The 20241-nt window shown below is 39.1% G+C and overlaps 2 protein-coding genes across 5 annotated transcripts in view; both read left to right on the top strand.

Moving 5' to 3' along the window:
- The window catches only part of E2F3 (E2F transcription factor 3), a 41941-nt gene extending 26949 nt beyond the window's left edge, over window positions 1-14992 (top strand). The window contains exons 2-7 of the mRNA XM_053961843.1: window positions 3551-3662; window positions 6045-6264; window positions 6805-6963; window positions 9405-9519; window positions 11854-11989; window positions 12694-14992. Coding sequence (XP_053817818.1) covers window positions 3551-3662; window positions 6045-6264; window positions 6805-6963; window positions 9405-9519; window positions 11854-11989; window positions 12694-12959 — 1008 coding nt within the window. The 3' untranslated portion in view covers window positions 12960-14992. The remainder of the gene's footprint in view (window positions 1-3550; window positions 3663-6044; window positions 6265-6804; window positions 6964-9404; window positions 9520-11853; window positions 11990-12693) is intronic.
- Window positions 14993-19292: 4300 nt separating this feature from the next.
- CDKAL1 (CDK5 regulatory subunit associated protein 1 like 1) overlaps window positions 19293-20241 on the top strand; it is a 379245-nt gene continuing 378296 nt past the window's right edge. Inside the window, exon 1 of one of the 4 annotated variants that reach the window (XM_053936121.1) lies at window positions 19293-19339. The gene's annotated coding sequence lies outside the window, so the exon portion shown is untranslated. Of the gene's footprint in view, window positions 19340-19500; window positions 19520-20241 lie in introns of those variants that run through there. The other 3 variants (XM_053936155.1, XM_053936129.1, XM_053936138.1) reach the window with 3 other exon arrangements.

Genomic DNA, 20241 nt, shown 5'->3' with positions numbered 1-20241 from the left:
TTTTGTCAATTAAGACTACACTTGCTCCTTCTCTTCTATAAGCATAACCTGCTTCCAATCTCCTCTTGAAAGTTAATTCATGAGACTGAGTATTGTAAACTGAATTGCATCAGGTCCTGTGTACTTGAAAATACTTAGCTTATCCTGGGAGTTTTTAAACTATTTTCCTCTAGAGACAAGTGTTCTTAAGAAAGACATTCTTGTGGGTTTGCCTCTGATGTGGATTGTGGTAGCTATCTAGGGTTTTTTTGGGTTTGTTTTTTTTTGTTTGTTTTTGTTTTTTTTGGGGGTTTTTTTTAGTTTTTGTTTTGTTTGTTTGCTTGTTTTTTTAAGAGGGATTGAAGCTAAAAGAGCAAACCTACATAGGACTCAAGATGCCACCAGTTTTTAGTGGTCTGCACTGAACGATGGGTCTATAGTTGTATCTATATCAGGGATTGCTCATAGTATTGGAAGAGAAACTTGAGTTAAAGCAGTTGATGCCACAATTTTTACATCTGGACCAAGGGGTTGGGTAGGTATCCAGTTTAGCTTAATGGGATGCTTGCTTTCCTGTTACTTTTGTGTCTCTTGCTGGAATGTATCAGTTTGTGGCTTACCTGTCTCATAGTTCCATGTATTTTGTGCTCCTTTCACCATCTCCCTAAAGAATCTGACTTGCCATTTCTTGCACTCAGGTTTCATGTCACTGAGAAATTTTTAGTCTCTTTGCTTCCTATCTGTCCCTGTCATTGGGGATGCTTTGTGCTGGTGTCCTTTGGCTTGTTACTTCTTAGCAAGTCCCTCTTACTGTGTCAGATGGTTGTGCGTGTTGTGATTGATCAAGTATTGCAATAAGGACAAATAATACTAATTTGTATAAATAGTGCAAATAATGAATATAATGCTGTAGCAAAAATAAGTTACACAAATCAAGATGTTTTTTTTAAAAGGCTCGCTGATTCTGCTGATCATAGATCTTGAGATTTCTGAAGAGAAGCCAGATTTCGGAAGGCACTATGAATAATTTTGGAGATGGGAGAGAAACTATGAGTCACCAAGGATCTCTAGTGCAAACAAAACAGCACTAGGAAATCTTTAGTCTGTAATTCATGAAAGAAGAAATTGAGAGAATACACCACTTCAGTCCTGCATCTTATCAGTTATGAAGTTTGTAAAACAGGAAGGGGAAGTGAGGACTTGCTGAGTGACGTATAACATCTGGCCTGAAATTAAACATTCCTCAGGGTTTCCTAAAATTGCCTGTCAGTAATCAGGATCTTTTAAACTCCCCTAAAATATTTTGCTCTATATATCTTTTAGGTTTCCTGTATACTTTGTACCCTAAAAACCAGCTGTCTTGTAGAGCTCTCTCTGTCATGTGGTATTTTTTTCACTAGCCCTACAATGTGTGTGTATGTGCGCCGTGCTGGTGAGCCTGACAAGAGTGTGATGTTTGTGCCAGCACCAGCACATGCAAGCAAGGCTTTTGCTGCTCTGTGCAGCCAAAGGATGCTCTCTGTGTTCTTTCAGATTATTTGAAGTTCACGGGAAAAACTTATATAAGTCTTTAACCACAAAAGCAGAGGCAAAATACTGTTGTTTGTGTCTTGCAAACAAGTTGAGACAAAAAGTTTTGATGTATAATCCAAACCTAAGTTTCTCTTCTGATGGAGAGAGCTGCAAATCTCTGGATTTTGTCTTAAGCATTGCCCCTCCTTCTCACACCTGGTTTTGAGATTCTCTTTTATCTTTAATTGTATCCCTTTGGCCTAGTCTTCCCACGCCCTGAATTGTTCCCTTTTCACCCTCCTTCCTTTGCTCTTAAACAGTTCTCAGGGTGGAAAACCACTTAGATTAAAAAAGTGTGAAATGTATTTCTCTCTGTGGAATAGCTGTAATCTTAATTTAATCCAATTACTTTGGCTAAACATATTAGCTAGATGCTTTTGTTAACACTTGACCTTTTAGAAATATATGTCCTTGGATTGCAGAGCTAAAAGGAGCAGAGGTGTTTCATGCTATTGGAGGCTGCCACCAGTGGTCTGCTGGGAGTATGGTGCCTGTGTTGGTTAGAAGGATGCAGTTCGGTTTTGCCCTGTTGCCAGTGAATTTTATGCCCCTTCACACAAAATGCAGAGAAGTGTGGCTTAAGTGCTCTGCATGTGCTGTTACACCATGGGCTTGTATGAGTTTCATGTGCTTTAACTTGCCTTTTAATAAGCCTGAGGTTTGCAAGCAGAGTCCAACAGAAAGATGTTATTTAGCTATCCATAAATAAATGCATATAAATTACTTTATTTAGAGCCTTCTGTTCATCACAGACCCAAAGTAAAGTGCATAAGACAAATCCACAATACAGAAATACCTGTCTACAACTCCATAGCAGAATGTATTGTTTTGTCTCAGTTCACTGAAGAGCAAGACATTATCTAGCCCTCTGGGGTGAATCTTAAAAAACAAGCAAATAATGTACTCTGAATTATGCTACCTAACTGAATAAGCAACATTCTTCAGAAACAGTTATTTGTCTAAACTTGATTAGACATAAAACTTCTTTTTCTTCTTTTTCCTGTGTCTTCCATGTGATGTGCTTTCTATTGTTAGGATAACAAGTATCCCCAGATTTAATTTCAGTAATCTGAGTGGCAGGGAAGGGTATAGAATTGTTTCCAAAGATAGTATATTGTGTTTCTGTCTAGGAACAGAATTCATATTGGTGGTGGTTTTCATTGCAGTTTGTCTGTGTGTTGCAAAGTGTAATGGTTTCATTCACTATTTTCATTATTCAAGATGTGTTTCCTTTGAGCTGAATGCAACATTTAGCTGATTTTCAGGCATCGTCTAATACTGCTTTTGCTATACCTTACTTTAATTTAGGCAGCACATGTGCTAGCTAATGTGAAATAAATGTAGTGGTTGTGCTTTCAATGAGGACATGTTTTTCAGAGGCAGAGGAGAATACTTGTCCAATGCTGCTCTTGGTGTTGTGTCCTGTATTTGACTGATTGGAAGTTCATAGTAGTGGAAATTATTGGTCCCCTCAAAGCCATCCTCTCAGATAGTGAAGGGGAAAATATAACTTGCACTAGCACTACTTTTGCAGAAACTTAGATGGATATAAGGAGTTTTTCAAAGGAAATGTAGCTTTGTGGATTCATACGTGTGGGTGCTTGAGAGGCTGTCTTTGTTTTTCTTAAATGAAATGTTCTCAACTCAAGTAAGGGCTGAAATCTTTCATACCTATTCAAGAAAGTCCAGACTAGACTGAAATACACAATGCAATTGTCACTCAGCTTTTCAAATCTAAAAAAAATTGCTGAATTTTCAAATAAAAATCTCATCAGCCTAGCTTTTGAGTGATATATTTAAGTCCGCCTTAGGATTCCAGTAAATACTTAGATTCCATTGTGATGCATATGGGCTATGAACCTGTACTGATACCTTGCTGTGAAAAGTTCACCACTTTTCACCTTTCCTATAGTACCGATACTGTGTTTGATAAAGTGAAATATGCTTCTTAACTATCCATCAATTAAATAAAATACATATCTTTTTTTTTTTTAAACAGGCAAAACGAAGGCTGGAGCTAGGAGAAAGTGGCCACCAGTATCTTGCGGAAGGACTAAAGACTCCAAAGGGGAAAGGAAGAGCTGCAACAAGAAGTCCAGATAGTCCAAAAAGTAAGGGAACTCATAACATGCTGTCATCAGTCTGCATTACCTAGCTTAAAGCGTGCTTATTGCTGTCCTCACCTAGATGTGTATGCAACAGACTCAACCAACCCCCCAGCTGGGCGATGGACAGCAGGTTTGCAGCATGCAGGGGTTGCTGCAGAGGCTCCTGGCTGCCTGTGCAGGCTGGGCAGCCTGCATTCTCTCTGCCCAGGGCCTCCCCTTCAGCCAAGGACGTGATGCTGGGGTGCTTAGAGAGGTGGATGCTGAGGAATGAAGGTGGCGTGATCGAATCGAATGCACAGTTTTAGGCAAAGCTCATCAGGCCAGCCTCCTCCTTGGCTGCTGGAGTTACAGCAGCTGGCTGCCAGGGCTTCTTTCCCTGGACAGGGATTTGCAAAGAGTGCTAGCTGTGCCTCAGCAGCGCTGCACAATAAATGCTCTTTGTGGCATCCGAGCTGCCTTCTGTCCCTGCAGTGGGACTCTGGATACTGCCAGTGCCTAGTTGCTCTAAGTACTAATTTTTGCACATCTGCATTGCCTTGGGCAGTGGGCTTCTTGCAACAGAAACTGGGGGCTGTTCTCTTTTGGGGGGTTTCAGCAAGAGAGGCTGGCAGAGGGAGCCAGATGGGGCAAGAAGAGGACTGGGGCAGCAGTGGTAGTGGATATCAGAGCAAGAGATGCCAAAGAGTCCTTCCTCACCAGTCTGCTGGTTTCTATTGAGGCAGATAGGAAAAGTAAAATTAGTTGAAGATACAAACTTAAAACATAGGAGTTAAACAACCACAGTTTGTTTCATTAAGCTAAACTTCATTAAGCTATATGAAGCCTATTTTAAACTGAAGTGGATTCTTGTAGAAATTCAGTACTGTTTGGTGCATAAGATGCTGCTGCAGCATTGATAAACCTGTACAAAGACCTTGGTGTGTGATGAAGAGCACAAGCCATTTTAGATGGGACTCCAGTCACTTCTTGCCGCTCCCGTCATCCTCTTACCCTTTTCTAAGCCCCAAACAAAACCCAGACAAACCAACCACCCTTGCTCTAAATCCACAAGGTCATGTAAATGATGTGAATGAGATTTAGATGAGATGTTGGGAATAAATTTTTTTCCTCACAGGGTGGTGAGGCACTGAAACAGGTTTCCCAGAGAAACTGTGGATGCCTCATCCCTGGAAGTGTTTCAAGGCCAGGTTGGATGGGGCTCTGAGCAATCTGGTCTAGTGGGAGGTGTCCCTATCCATGGCAGGGAGGGTGGAACTAGATGATCTCTAAGTTCCACTTCCAACCCAAGCCTTTCTATGAATATTCTTCTATTTCCTAGAGCAGACAAACCCTGAATCTGCCCAAAGAAATACAGCTAGCTGATTCTCTTTGCAAAGATGCAACATCTTGGTTTTCATTGAAAAGCCATTGTATTCTTCAAAATATTTCAGGGTAATCTAAAAGTTCACTCTTTGGTGGGATTTTCAGTTTTGACTGACTTCTGCAGTTTAATGTATGACATGACCCTTGAAAACATGAAAAAGACCATCAAATCAGCCCAAGTTCTACCCTGCATAATACTGGAAGCAAATTAAGGGTTTGAGATGTACAAGCCCAGCAGACTTGTAATAATGGCTGGCTCATTTTCCTTGACAGAAAGGCCTCGAACATTTAGAATTAGGAATCATTCTGATCCAAGTATTTAAACTCTTAAAAGCCCATCTGTGAAGTATATAGATGCTCCATTTGTGCATGGAAACCATGAATTGGTCCAAGCCATTTGCTGACTTCTAATTTAGAAGATATGAATACTCTCACCCAGTTTGGGCATTGCTTGGTTATGGAGCAATGATGATTATAAATTGTATTTTACATCAATCTCCTCTAATTCACTTGAATTTTCTCAAGCTGTGGAGTCTGACACTGATGGAATCTGTCATTGTGTTCACCCACTGAAGTACACCTAAGTCCTGCTTAATTGCATTTGAAACATTTATCTCACATGAGGGGAAAATCAAACCCTGATGAAAGCTGGCTATCAGACTGATGAAGGAGAGTCACAGGGGATTTTCTGGATTTGCTGCCAGGATAAATAGATACTAAAAATACTATTATGAATTCACATAGTAAAAGCCTAAGCAGAATATTTCCATATGTATCTATCAGACTACTGGAAATATTTGCATTTTAAAAAACTTATATATTTGCTTATGTACCTGTGACTTTTGGAAAAGTACATCTTGAAATACAAATACGGAGTGGTAAGTTGTGTCTTAATGAAAGGAATGAGACATTTCTTCAGTAAAAATGAAAGAAGTAACTGTAATATATATAATTTCATTTTTGGTTGCTGCTTTCAGAAGCAAAATGAGAAAAAACTAATTTAACTTTCTTTTTCCTTCCAAGCTCCAAAATCTCCTTCAGAAAAGACTCGGTATGATACATCCCTTGGCCTTCTTACAAAGAAGTTCATTCAGTTGCTGAGCCAATCTCCTGATGGGGTCCTAGATTTGAACAGAGCAGCAGAGGTCCTCAAGGTGCAAAAAAGAAGGATTTACGATATCACCAATGTACTGGAAGGCATCCATCTCATTAAGAAAAAATCCAAAAACAACATTCAGTGGATGTAAGTATTCATTATCCTTTTCCATCCCTGCTGGCTGATTTCACTATCACAGGGCAACAGTGTTTTTCTTCTCCCATTTTTCGTTCTAAGAGTTTACTCTAAGCAATGATCCAAAATGCCTTCCAAGAGGATAAAGTCCTGTTTTTCTGTTAAGAAAAGTTTATAAAAAGGATTTGTCAAGGAAATTAGAAACCAGCATTTTGTTTGAAAACTGGATTAATTAATTTACTTCTGCACATGGAGTAAGTTTTAGGTATGTGTCTCTAATTACTGCCTTCCTTGGGTTTTTTAAAGCTGTGGTTAGACAAGATTTTGGAAGTAGTTGGAATATTCAACTCTTACATCTTGGTGGTAGTTCCAAAATGTGTTGCTGTGATAAATAGATGATTTTTCTGGAAAGCGTAGTTTATGTTGACTTGCTAGGGATGAGTTTGGGGAGAAAGGATGAAGAACTTGATCAGCAGTGTGAAATCCTGTCTCTCCCCTTTACCATGGTGTAGGGTCAGATTTTACGGAAGTCTTCCTGCTCTGTGTCTGCAGGGGCTGCAGTCTGTCAGAGGACGGTGGGATGCTGGCGCAGCGCCAGGGCCTCACGAAGGAGGTGACCGAACTGACTCAGGAAGAGAAGAAACTGGATGAGCTAATCCAAAGCTGCACCCTGGACCTCAAGCTGCTAACGGAGGACTCGGAGAATCAGAGATATCCTTTATCCCAAAACCTCAAAGGTGCTCAGCCTCCTTGCTGTGCCCTGTAATACTAGGAGACTTCCTCTGTGTGATGTCATAGAAAGAAAGCATCAGAAGCTCCTAGAAGTTGAGAAGGTTTTAATGTGGTTTGATATAAAAGCTGCTTAAGCAGCTTGAACCTGTAATGCTTCTGGAATGTGAAAAGGAAAATCAGAAAAGGTGATAAATGAAGGAGACAACGTTTGTGTTCACATACAGTAGAACCAAGAACCTTTACTGATTAATGAGTAATGATATCCAATAGCCCTATGTTTTTTTCAAGCCTAGAACAAACGACAGTTTTATGTGTTCAGAAATTATAAAGGCATGAAGAGAAAGTCTGATACAGTAACAGACTTGTTTAGTCGTTACTTTTTTAAAATTTATTTCACTTTAAGCTGATATGTATATAAATTAAAGGCACAGAGAGGACAATAGAGTTGGTATTTGGTTTAGTCTGAAACTTGCAACACAGTTTCAGGTTCCTCTGGTTAGAGAATCTAAAATAAAATACAGATAAGACTTCCATGAGTGCTCAGAGTACCTTAGGCTGAATTATTTCATGTAATAGCAATACTAAATTGCATAAGGTTCATATGACTTATTTTGGCTGTTAATGCACTTCGTAATTAACCAGTAGTCATTTTCCTTGGATTTCCCACCTATTAGCAACAAAAGAAAGCATTTTATCAAATGCTGATGTGAAAAATTATTATTATATATAATAAGTAGTGTTTAAATAGCATCTAATAAAGTGGATTTATTCTCTGTTCTGAAGGACAAGAAATAACTGTGGGAGTACCAGTAAAAAGCACTTGAACTATGTGAACATTGTCTTTTGACTGGATTTCATAGACATTTTGGTGTAACCAAAGATCACCAGGTGGCACAGGGAATAGGATCAGCATTGCCTTTAGCTTAGAGCATAATATGTGAAGAGACATAAGCAAGACAAAACTGAACATGACAGTTCTGAATTTTTGTAACACTGAATCCTGTGGGGTTGAACTCTGCCTTTGCAAACCTTACTTGACGAGTGGTAAAAGCCTTGATAAAAGCCATTTGGGTGAAAGATGATGGCCAGTCACTTTGCCTCTTGACTTGTTTGATCCAAGATAGATGCAGTATGTATTGGAGCTTGGGCAGTCTGTCTTGCTGTACTGCTCAGTAACAGGGCACATTCACACCATCAAAAAGTATAATAAGTCAGGCTTTCTATTTCTCTGGCACAAACATTATGCCGGGTAACAGATGACAAAACTAAAGAGCTGGAACTGTATGCATGTGATTATGGCCATTTCACAGTTCATTTCACAGCCAAAAGCACTTTGACATCTCAGTTACATGGATCAGTATGTGAGGTTTCACCATGTAGTAACCCCCAAAACACTGTCATTTTGACAAATAAATGTTGAACAGTAAAATATTCGTATTTATTCTGTGCTTACGCAGAAATTGACATTCTGCACTCTAGAGGTTTAAAGTAGCTGCTTAAATAGGCTTTAAAAATAATTTTATATGCTATAAATTAATATATAAATATATGAATGATGCATAAATGTTTATATATTTATATATTTTTATATAGATTCTATGTATTATATATTTATATTTGCAAAGGCCCTCAAATTTAAACTGAAATTAGGATTTTTGTTAGCCTGGAGAAGAGAATACTCCAGGGAGACCCTGTAGCACCTTCCAGTATCTAAAGGGGGCCTGTGGGAGAGCTGGAGAAGGAGTTTTTATAAGGACATGTCGTGACAGAACAAGGGGAAATGGCTTTAAACTGATAGAGGGTGGGTTTAGATGAAATATTAGACAGGTAGTGAGACACTGGGTCAAGTTGCCCAGAGAAGCTATGGATGCCACATCCCTGGAATTGTTCCAGGCCAGGTTGGATGGGGGTCTGGGCAACCTAGTCTAGTGAAAGGTGTCCCTGCCCATGTCAGAGGGGTTGGAACTAAATGATCTTTTGATGTCCTTTCCAGCCCAAACCATTCTATAATTCAATGATACTATGTATGCACTTCTATAGCATGCATCTATAAATTCCTATACACTTTTTCAGTGATTTTCAACTCTCTGCATTTTGATAGCAAATGCATAAAAATTTTTGCTTCATGGAGTTTGTGAGTAATTTCAGGTTGTTGAACCTTAGCTTATGTAGTTTCTCGTATATAGAGGAGGAGAGAAGCACTCAGCACAGAGAATCCCTTTTGTTCACTGAGTAGTGGCCCCAGCTGTTACATCAAAGTCAAGTTCTCACAGGGCTTCCTGGCAATCACAGTGTAGAGAACAAAAAACCTTGGGCTAAGAGCTATGTTGAAAATGGAAAAATAATTCAAGGACTCCTGCCTTTTCTAATAGCCTGAGTGTATTGTAACCTGGGTTGGAAAATTCCTTAACAGTGATTACATTAGCTTACGTGACGTATCAAGATATTAGAAAAATTAGTGGCCTTAAAGACCAAACTGTTATAGTTGTGAAAGCTCCTCCAGAAACAAGACTTGAAGTGCCTGACCCAGTGGAGGTAAGGAGAATCTGGCATTTCCTGCCAGGTTATATATAGTTTTTCTACAGATGCAGCATCTCCTGAGTCTTACTGTGATATGTGCCCAGGTACACAGTCCTATATTCTTACAAGTTTTAGGGATGTTTCTGTAGAAAAGGAAAGGGAAACTTTAAAAATGAATTCAAACAGAACAATTGTTATTTGTTCCTTTTCACTCACTTCCAGATTTCTTCAGAGTAATCCACACTATTTACAGATATTTTCTTTTGCTATGCTTTATGTAAAGAGAAACTCTTTCTTGACAATTGAAATTTCCTTGGTTTTGTAGCAATGTAAAATCTTTCACAAGAAATTCAGCTTTCTTATTTTAGTTAAAAAGTTAATGGATAACTCAACACCTTAAGCATCTTGACAATGCATATAACTGATATCCTAATTTATTGAAACATGTTTTCATTATTCCTACATGTTTTCATGTAGGAATTTCGTCTCTGAAATATTACAGGTATTGCAGAAATTTGTGTTTTACTTCTAGAACACATTCTTGCCCTTCCTTCTTTCATCATCATCTTTACTTCATTGTCGCTTATGTTAATTCTCACTTGGGAAGACAGACCCAAGTATGTTGGGCAAATGGGAATAATTGGCAGGAATGGCTTGTTTAGAGAAAAATGTACCTAATTTCTTCACTCAAGGAGCAACTAGAGATGAGGCTAATCCCACAAACACTGCTAATGTTTTGTTCATAGCTGTGCATTAATCTTTCATCCCTACACCAGGCCAAGTGAGCTCAGCCATACCTGGTACCCTGTGGGCAGGATCAGACTCTGGATTCCCTGTCACTTTTTTTTTCTTAAGATTATTCTGCACTTGCTTAGACCCATTATGGTTTCTATCCTTCTTTTTTTCTTTTCTTTGCCTTTGTCCTTACTTTCCCCTTTGAACCTTGTTGCAGGTTTTGGCAGGAAGAATAAATCTTTTTGCTGCAATGAGAAAAGGGTATCTTTTATCAGTGTTCATAAATATACAGTTATTGTTGTTTGCTTTCCTGTTTCTTTCCCCTGGGCATTATGCTTTGATTATTAATTCAGCAAAATCAGGCAGGCAGAGAGAGATGCAAGCAGTCATTAATATTAGTGCTTAGACCACTCTTATCCTCTATACCCACCTTATTTAATTTTCAGCTCCAGGCAGTATGGTCCTATTTCTTTCTGTCACATGCTATTACATTTCAGTGTTCTTTTTTTGCATACCTCAGTCACTCAATAGTACCTTCCTTCTTCAACTCCTGTTCTTCCCATCTCCTTTTTCTCCAATTATCTGTAGCATTGCCCTAAGTACTCTTAACTGTTTTCCCTGGCAAACCCCCATTCAGTTGCTGTTCTCTGTATTTGTAAATGCTGTCTATTGTGTTACATAACTGTCAGAACCCAAATAATAAGAGGAACATTTTGTCAAAGGGCACAAAAGGAAATACTTTAAACAAGTCTGTGAAGAGGTATCTAGTGCTTATATTTATGCTTTTTAGAAAACTATTGATGGAATACAGCAGCAGCAGGTGTATTTATAACCAGACTAATTTATGATTTTCTATCATAACACAAAAGAGCAGTTTTGCAGGTTTTCTGTGCCTGGGTCATGTTGGTTTATTGCATCAGTGTGTGAAAGTTAAGAAAAATGTAGCTTCTTGCAACAAATTAGCAGTTCCCATTCAGACCCACCATCAAAATCACTGCCTTGAGGGGGAAGAAGGACTTACTTAAGTAGTTTGGGTGAAGAAAATGGCATTTGGTTTGGGGTTTTTTTGTTACTTGGAAATGTTGCCTGATAAATAGGTGAACTTATATATAGATATCTGAGTTCAGCTGAGCAGGTGCTGAGGTGCTGAAGGCTCTTGGGGAAGTGGGAAAGATGTTTTGGCATCATTCTAAAGCAGAAACATTTATACAAATACATCCAATATTATTGTTATGAATAATAATAAAACCTGTGACTTGCATCCCACAGTTCCATTCCATCAGAATGCTCCAGGCTATTGTGGTTATAAGGAAATGTTCGGAATTTAATCCTTTATGCCTCCCTTCTTATAACACAACACACAAAAATGGTGGGATTTTGAGATTTGTGCACTACAGTGGGAAAAGTTTTTATGTTCTAGTCTGCAAGATACATCAGCCAAACCTTTCACATCTTGGGAAAAAAAAAAAAAAAGGCTTGGTATTCTTTTCAGGTTCTTCTGATTAGTAAAACTATACTCAAACACTCACAACCCAGTAAGAATTTACTCAGTATCATCAATATTCTGTTGTGTTCATTGGTGTAACACCATTCTGATGTTTGTTTTGTTAGCAGAGTGCATTGATACATTTATCTAGTACTCAAGGACCTATTGAAGTTTATCTGTGCCCAGAGGAAAATGATGCCCTCAGTCCAATGAAAACCTATAGTCAGGACCACAATGGAAATATTTCCAAAACCATTTCCAAAGGTAAAATTATTTTTTTGCAATACTAATGGCCTTTCTTCAAGCTCACATTAAAGATTTCAGCTTGAACTTTGGATTTCTAGCTCTTTTTCTTTGGCTTTATTATTTTAAGAAGTGAGTTTTAAGTATCAGTTTTTCACTATGTATTTCTGCTTGATATAGTAAGAAATAAGTTCTCATTTGCATCATTTGTTCAAAGTAAGTTTCCTATTTGCATATCGTATGTAACCAAAGTGTACGTAATACTGAGGAAAGAAACCGTTTTGTTCCTTTTAAGTTTTCAAATAAGACAGTAGCAGTAAAGATTCATCTCAACACAAGAGGCAGAAACCTCTGTGTATGGGTATATGTGAAGCTACATTGCTTCACAGATGACATCTAGTACCTAGAAAATTCTCAGTTTTGACTATGAACTCCACTGAAAAATGAGCATTTCACTATGTTTGATTTTGTTCCCCATGTAGTTTAAATCTTGTAAGATAACTTTTTAATAGAAAAGTCAGAGATGATAGCAATGTGATCATTTTTGAGAAGCCTTTTGTAACACATCAAACACGAGCTAGAAATTATATGGAAGGCATTTTTTTATTGTTGAAATGATGCTTTATGAAAGGCCCTTTATGCAGTGGTTACTTTGTTTGATCTGTGTCTGATATTTCTACTGAGATTAAATGTGACAACTTTTTTTTTTCTCCCTCCTGTCACAGAAGTGGCTTCTGCTAACTCAGGACAAGGTGACTGCTCAGTAAATATGGCAACAATCTCTCCATTGGCTTCTCCAGCCAACCTTCTACAGCAGACTGAGGACCAAATTCCCTCAAACTTTGAAGGACCATTTGTGAATTTGCTGCCTCCTCTGCTTCAGGAAGATTATTTGCTGAGCCTTGGGGATGAAGAAGGCATCAGTGACCTTTTTGATGCTTATGATTTAGAGAAACTTCCTTCACTGATGGATGAATTTATATACAGCTGATTGTATTAAGTGCTGTCCATAACTAAACTATGTTTTTAATGGAATCAAAAAACCTGCCGTCATTCAGAGTTGTCTTCTACTTACCATAAAATAGCATTATTAAATAAACTAGGCTCCTGAACAGTGCTGATATTTTAATTGAATACTCCCTATAATACCATAAGAAACAATGAAAGGCTTTTACAGCAGAGCCTTCTCCTTGACCCCGAGCTCCAGTGCCTTGCGAGTCAGCAGGTGCAAGCAGGTGACCATAGATGTTTTGTCTTCACACTCACCAGTCTCTGCTTACCATGACAAGTGGGCTTACGGAGAAGGGCTTCATGAACTGATTTAGTCCTAAATAACAATTTTGTAATAGTATTTCAGGTCGTGCCTTCTGCAGAGAATGCATGTCTTTTGAGTGTCACAACATGGATTGTACATGCAGTGAACGTAAATATGAAGTAATGCAAAAGAGTGGAATGGGATTCTTGAGCTACTTGTGGGAATGTTTAAATTGCTGTCATAATGCTCATTTTGAGCTATGTATATGTCTCATTATGAGGTCAAATACTTACGTCCTTAAAGCTTTTAATGAAAAGAAAATACACTGTAAATGTAGTGTATATTGCAGATATTGAAAAGTATAAAATTCTGCCACTTCTCGTAGTAATCGCAGATTTTAAGAAATGCTTGTGTGTGTGTGTGTGTGAAAGTAGTTTTTGTTGGTTGTTTTTTTTAAACTAGAACGAAGATGCACAGTTCAATTTTACTGCCCCCGGTGTGCATTAGAACTGGTACAAGAATTTTTGTGGTACTAAGTGGGGCTTCATGTTAAGTGCCTACTAGAGATGCACTGTGGGTTTTTCCCTCTATGGAAAACACTTATGCCAAGCTTTGTTTGTTCAATATATCATATTTATCTCAGTGGGTTAGCTTCCTCTGCTTACAGCTTTTTATAATTCTCTTCGCCAGCAAAATGGAACTAATTTTTTTCCAAAGTACCTAACTGTAAGTACCACATCAACTGAATTGCATTTATTTTTTGAAGATCTTTGCTAGTATAGTATAGTACCAATATTTATTTTTTGAACGTCAGAGGAATTCTAAGAAGTCTTAAATAATTTTTTTTTCTTGAGTGTAAAATATTTTGCCATGTTCTGGGCTAAATTAATGTAATGTTGATTAGATGATGCCCATATAATCTTTTTGTTTGCATTACTGTTGTGCTTATCTGACATACTCAGAAAATTAGTACTATTTGTACTGTAGTAGAATATTGTGTATGCAGGTTTTCTGGTACCATTGAGTTGCTGCTATGAAAGCTCACACACGAAAAGGCAAGAAGTCACAGTACTAATAAGGAAACTGTATGACTGTGTGGGTTTTGGAATATAACAAATGTATAAAGGGCAACACATAAAGAACTGTTAAACAGTGTTAAGTGTGTGTTTATATGTACAAATGTTTGCATAGATCATTCAGCAGTTGTATTTAATTTGATATATGTTCTCAACTCACACTTTAGTTATCTAGCAGTTTTGTACAATAGAATTAATTTGTAAACACTGCCAGAATATTTTCTAGCCGGTTTGTAATTTTTTAAGAGTTTTTTTAGATGTGGATCTGTAAATAAAGTTGTAGTATTTAAAGTTTTCGTCTTGTGGAAGAGGAAAGTAAAAGTTGTGTGAGCATGAAGATTTGCGAGACAAAGGGGCACTTTCGCGAGGGAAGAAAAAATGAAGACTAATGCAGACCATCTTTTTTTGTACAAATTAAACACTTGTCCCAGTGTGTGTGGGCAAAATACTAATCTAATTTAGCTTTGCATTGTATGCTAGTTTAAAAAAAAAAACAAACAAAACAAACCTCTGTAAAATACTGTAAAAAAAAAAAAGGATAAAACCAACAAAAAAAGCTTTTATGGTGAGTTTTGTAAATAGATTTACTAAGGGGTGACATGTTCTCTAGCTGTGATCTTACCACTTCAAATGGATGTAATTTGAATAAATTTTGTATGGTAATGAGTCAATAAAAATAATTTTTTTAAAAGACTTTAGATTTGTATATAGCTATTTAAATTTTTCTTGCTCTTGGTGCCTGTCATACTATTTCTTGAAACCTGTTACTGTTTTCATTATTGGTGCAAACACGCATTTGATAGATAGTTTCAATCCCTTTTTTTTATGATGCTAACAAGTTCAGTGAGTTTTTTTTTTTTAAGCCAGGGTGAAACAAGAATAAAAGACACATGTTAAGAGACAGAGCAGGTGATCCAGGGGTTGGGATTATACAAATTAATTTTTATTTATTCCCTCTCCTCTCATATGAATTAGAAACAGACTTCTTACAAACTTCATAGGAATGGTGTTATTGTAGGATTAAATCACATGAAAGGAGTTGTTGAGGATCTGCTTAACCTGCCTATTGATAATTCTCTAGAAGTTTCCTAATAGTACCTTTGAAAATAAGTGTTTTCTTGAGTCACTTCCAACAGTCTCTTGCACCAGATCTATATTTACAAACTTTTACTTCTTTTCTGGTATTGGTGCTGCACCTTTTTAGATACACAGCCATCCATCAACTGCAAAAAAAGAAAAAACAAATGAGGATAATAAAATCACAGTAATATGGTTGATTGCTTAAATGTTGTACCTCTGAGCAAGTCATTTGTGTCTTGTCAACTTCCTGCACACTAGGAAAAGCCTATTACTTTCTCTATGCACCTGTATATATTCAAACATCTGCACACAGAAGTACTGAAAGGAAGATTACAAAGGTCCTCTCTATATTCTTAATAAATAATAAAGGAGGGTTAGACATCTATGTTCTCTGATCTCCCTTCGAAGCAGAGGTGGCAATAAATATCTGCTGTACCTCCCTGGCCTGTTCTCAGTTTCTCTGTTCTCCAGTTGCCATAAGCACTTTTGTATTTGTCCCTAGAATCTGCTATTGATAACTAGTTTTCATGTCTCCCTTATGTTTCCCCTCTCCTTCCTTCTGCTTTCTGTATCTGCTTTGTGAACGTGGGGTGTGCTGAGGTGCAGGATAAAAAAAATCAGCCAGTTAAAATACTTATTCCTGCTCCTCCAGACCAGCATGGTGTACCTCAACATTATTCAGTGTACAAGTATTAGTTACAAGGAGGTTTTATTGGGGCCTGTATGCTGCATTCCTTGGTTACCAGCAGATGGAAAAGGTTTTGGAAAAATCTGTCAACATGGCCTGAACAATAGGCAACTATTTATTCCTTTGCACACAGGAAATGAGTTTGGGAAAAAAAAAAAAAAAGGAGGGGTTCACACTTCTGTACAGTAAGAACTCATCTACCTACGAATTACAAGAAACTCACCATATTTCTCTTGACTTATACCTGAAAGAATAAATTGCACCTTGGTCTTGATGCAGACATGAACATTTCTGTTGTAGAAAGAATGAAAGATATGTGAGGTGCTTTCTGTTTATGTTTAAAAGCACCAAATTTAGTATATATCTTTTTTTTTTTTCCCCGTGTGAAACACAATTAATGCACAATGCCTTTAGTGTTCCTGCAGCCAACAATTCTCAACACTGAGTGAACCATGAGCCTGTATAGCAAAGTCAGTGGAATGATATTAACCAAAGCATAAACAAGTAGAATTCATCTCCCAATTCTGTTTTTCATGCTGAAGTAAGATCTGCCTGGATATTACTCCACAGCTAAGCAATGATCAGAATGCTTGACCTTTATTAAGTCTGGGAGTTTCCTTACGCACTATTTTCTTTCGAAAACTTGACAGGAAGAAAGTTTCATATATATAAAACAGGAAAAAAAATGGACTGTTACCAGTTCTGCATGGTGCTGAATTTTGCTCACAAATGACCAGTCAGATTCTCCTAAATTTCAAGAACAGAGGAAAAAAAGATCTAAATTCTTGTGTCTCTTTTAAGACTCCTAATTTTTTTTCTGAATATCTTCCCACCCATTTCCACCCAGAGCTGATGTTAGTTATCAGAGAATAAGGTTGCCATATAAAAATTGAGCTCTTACCTCCCTGGCCATTTTCCTTCCCTAAGGATGTTTGTTGAGACACTCTAAACCCATTAAGGATGTATCTTCTACTAACCATGACCTGAAGTTAAGATTTGGATTTTACTTTCCCAGTAGTTTTGTATTTTTCCAGCACCCTGCTCCTGGCAAAACCTATGACTTCAGTTGGTAACCCAGCCCGAGGCTGGTGTCTTTGAGTCTACCAGCCCTGAGGAGTAGGAAGTAAGGTCTGCAGGCAACTTGGAAAGGATGAAATCTAAAGCTCTTCTTTGGATACTCAAGGAACTGGTGCATGTATGCTGCCAGTTCAGAGAAGGCCAGCACTGGAAGTTGTACTCCTAGCCACTGTCATACAAAAAGCAGTTTTCCAAGGTAGATATAGATAAACTTTCTTCCTGCAATCAGGAGGTAATAGGGAATTATCTGCTCCCTTCTCTCTGCTGTGCTATCTGCTGTCAGGTTACTAGGAACGTGCTACAAAGCAATTTAGGTTTGTGAGCTTCCAAAGTACTGAGAGAGTGCCTTCCAGTTTGTGGCTACATCCTAGGACTCAGCAGGACTGTGCTGGCACAAGGGCTGCTTGCTACTACAGGTTCTTGGCAGCGGGACAAAGTAAAGGCTCTGCCGGATCATGCTGGAGCTGATCAGTGTGGCCTATTTATGTCACTAGGTATGGGACTCATGGGTTATTCCTGCCTGGGAGCTGCTCTTGGAGATCACTGCTTCCCCTTAATGAGTAATGCTTGTCAGTGTTGGCCATTTGGAGATTTTTGGTTATGTCTTGCAGGCTGTGCTTTGCTCTTTTGGTCAGCTGTAAACCAGTACTGGTGTGTGCCCAGTTGGGTTTTTAACTAGAGCAGAAACATTTGGCTGGTGGGGACAGCTGTGAGGGAGGGCAGTGCAGTGCTCCCAGAAGAGAGAAGATGAATTCAAGGACTGTATGTGAAATACTTTGAACATGGGAAACTGAAAAGAAAAAAGGAAAATAATTGTTAACCTTATGAGGCAGCAGTTAAAATGCTGATGGGGGATACAGGTACCATTACAATGGACCTGGTAGGGACTTCTTACTCCACAGGAGGTGGTCTGAAATAGATCAGCATGGCCACCCATTTTGAAATGTTTTCCTCCATTCTCTCCTGGGCTAAAAATGCCACAAAAGTAACAAATTACACATCACACAATGTCTCACTGAGAGCATATTTGGAAAGTACTTGTGTGCCTAAACAAAGACCAAATAGGAAGGCAAATATATCTTCAACTGTAACAATATTCCATCATGAAACCAGGGTGATATTAATAATGCTCAGTCCTGCTCAGAATTATTTGTTTTTAAAGATTTATTTAAGTGAAGTGCTTATTTCTTTCTGTCCCAGTTCTCTCTTTAAACCTCTCCTGTTCCTTTGTCCACACATGTTTTTTTTCCTTTTTTTCTTTTCTTCCTGCGAGCATTGTCAGATAAGCATTATATAAAGTAAACACGAGTTTGTAAGAAAAAGGAGAGGGAGATGATATTCGTAATTAGAAGTTGCCACATTTTATCTGTGAGTGGACCAACAGGCCTATTATGGAGCACACCCAGGGTTTTCATTCCGTTTCCCTCCAGTTCCAGAGAGACTATAATCTTTTAAAGATTATAGTCTATATATACTATATATTCTTTTTAAAGAATAAACTGATTCCAAAGACTCCTTCTAAAGAGAGAAACCTATCATTTGAAATGCAGCTACAGGAAATGGTGACTTTTACTTTCCAAAGCTGACTGCCTCAAAATAGAATCTATTAAAGATACAATATAAATAATTATTTAGGTTAACTGTGTCTTTTAAAGCCAAAGCAATCATAGTATGCTCACTCTCGACAACACTTTGATCGCCAGGGACATTGCACGCTTAATCTGCTCAGAGCTTTAGATTCAGCCATCCAACAACCACACAGGTGTTTTACTAAATATCAATCAGAAAAGTTTGGAGGAAAAGAGTGCCAGAAACCTCAGCCATCTGATACTAAATATTTTGACCAATATCGTTTATACTATTCAGCAAAGTTGCTACTAGCATTGTATTTTGAGGAAATTAACGATGAAAAATAAAAATAATAATAAAGAAAACGCGTTGTGCCCAGAAGAGGATTGAATAGCTCATCACCCATTTGGATCAGATACATCAGGATCGCAAGCGCTTTAACTGGATAGGTATTGCTGGAATTGCTATTTTCCAATTAAAACGAAGGGGAGACTCCAAGGCCCCGGGAATCCGCGCGTTCAGTGGCGAAGCGCCCTCGGAGGGCCTCCGCCGGCCGCCGTCCTGGCGCCGCTGCGCGCGCGAGGCTTCGGGGCGGGGCGCGATGGCGGAGCCCGGGTGAGGCGCGGGTGAGTGTCGGGGTCGGGCTGGGTTCTGGCTCCCTTGCCTTCCCTCCCCTGCCTAGCTCTGACGGTCTGGCCGAGTTCCCCTTCTGCCCGCGCGACGCTCCCGTCCCCTGTGGGGCCTTTCAGGGCTCCGCGTTAAATTCGGGAGAGGAGACGAACGTCCTGGCGGGAATCTCTGGAGGGGTCGGCGGCGGGGATGCAGCTCGGGGATGGGGTACTCTCAGCGGGCTGGAGGCCGGGTAGGGGGGCCGAGCCCAGCCGGGCTCCAGGATGTGCGTGGTCCGGGCGGCGGCCGGGCTGCCCTTCGCCCGTGGGCCGTACTTGTGTGTGTGTTGATATACATCTGTGTTGTTTAAATATTTATGTATACGAGGAGAGACTGCTGGAACTGGGTCTGTTTAGTCTGGAAAATACCGAGAGGGGGTCTCATTTATGCTTATAAATGTCTCAGAGGCGATGCCAGACTCTTCAGGTGCCCAGTGACAGGACGAGGCGCAGTGGCCATAAATAAAACGCAGGAAGTTTCACTTTAACAGGAAGAAGAACTTTACATTGAGGGTGGCAGAGCACTGGGACAAACTGCCCAGGGAGGTTGTGGCGTCTCCCTCTCCTGACACGTTCAAAACCCACGTGGGCACCTGTCCTTGTAAGCTGCTCCAGGTGGCCCTGCCGTGGCAGGGCTGGATGATCGCTGGCGGTCTCTTCCAACGCCAGCAATTCCATCGTTCTGTGATATGTACATGTATATAGACACACACATATAAAGCTATGCTATGCTTTAAACTCGATCTCACTGTGTATTAACGCTGCCAGTTTTCTTCTGCTCTTTGTGAGGCCGGGGATAAAATCCCGGGGCTTTACCGGAGACACCTGTTGGTAAATAGTTGAAAAGGGTGGTCAGCTTC

Source organism: Vidua chalybeata, chromosome 1 (genome assembly GCF_026979565.1).
Source record: "Vidua chalybeata isolate OUT-0048 chromosome 1, bVidCha1 merged haplotype, whole genome shotgun sequence".
NCBI classification, from domain to species: Eukaryota; Metazoa; Chordata; class Aves; order Passeriformes; family Viduidae; genus Vidua; species Vidua chalybeata.
Note: the sequence above shows the minus strand (reverse complement) of the source record. Positions and strands in the feature narration are given on the sequence as shown.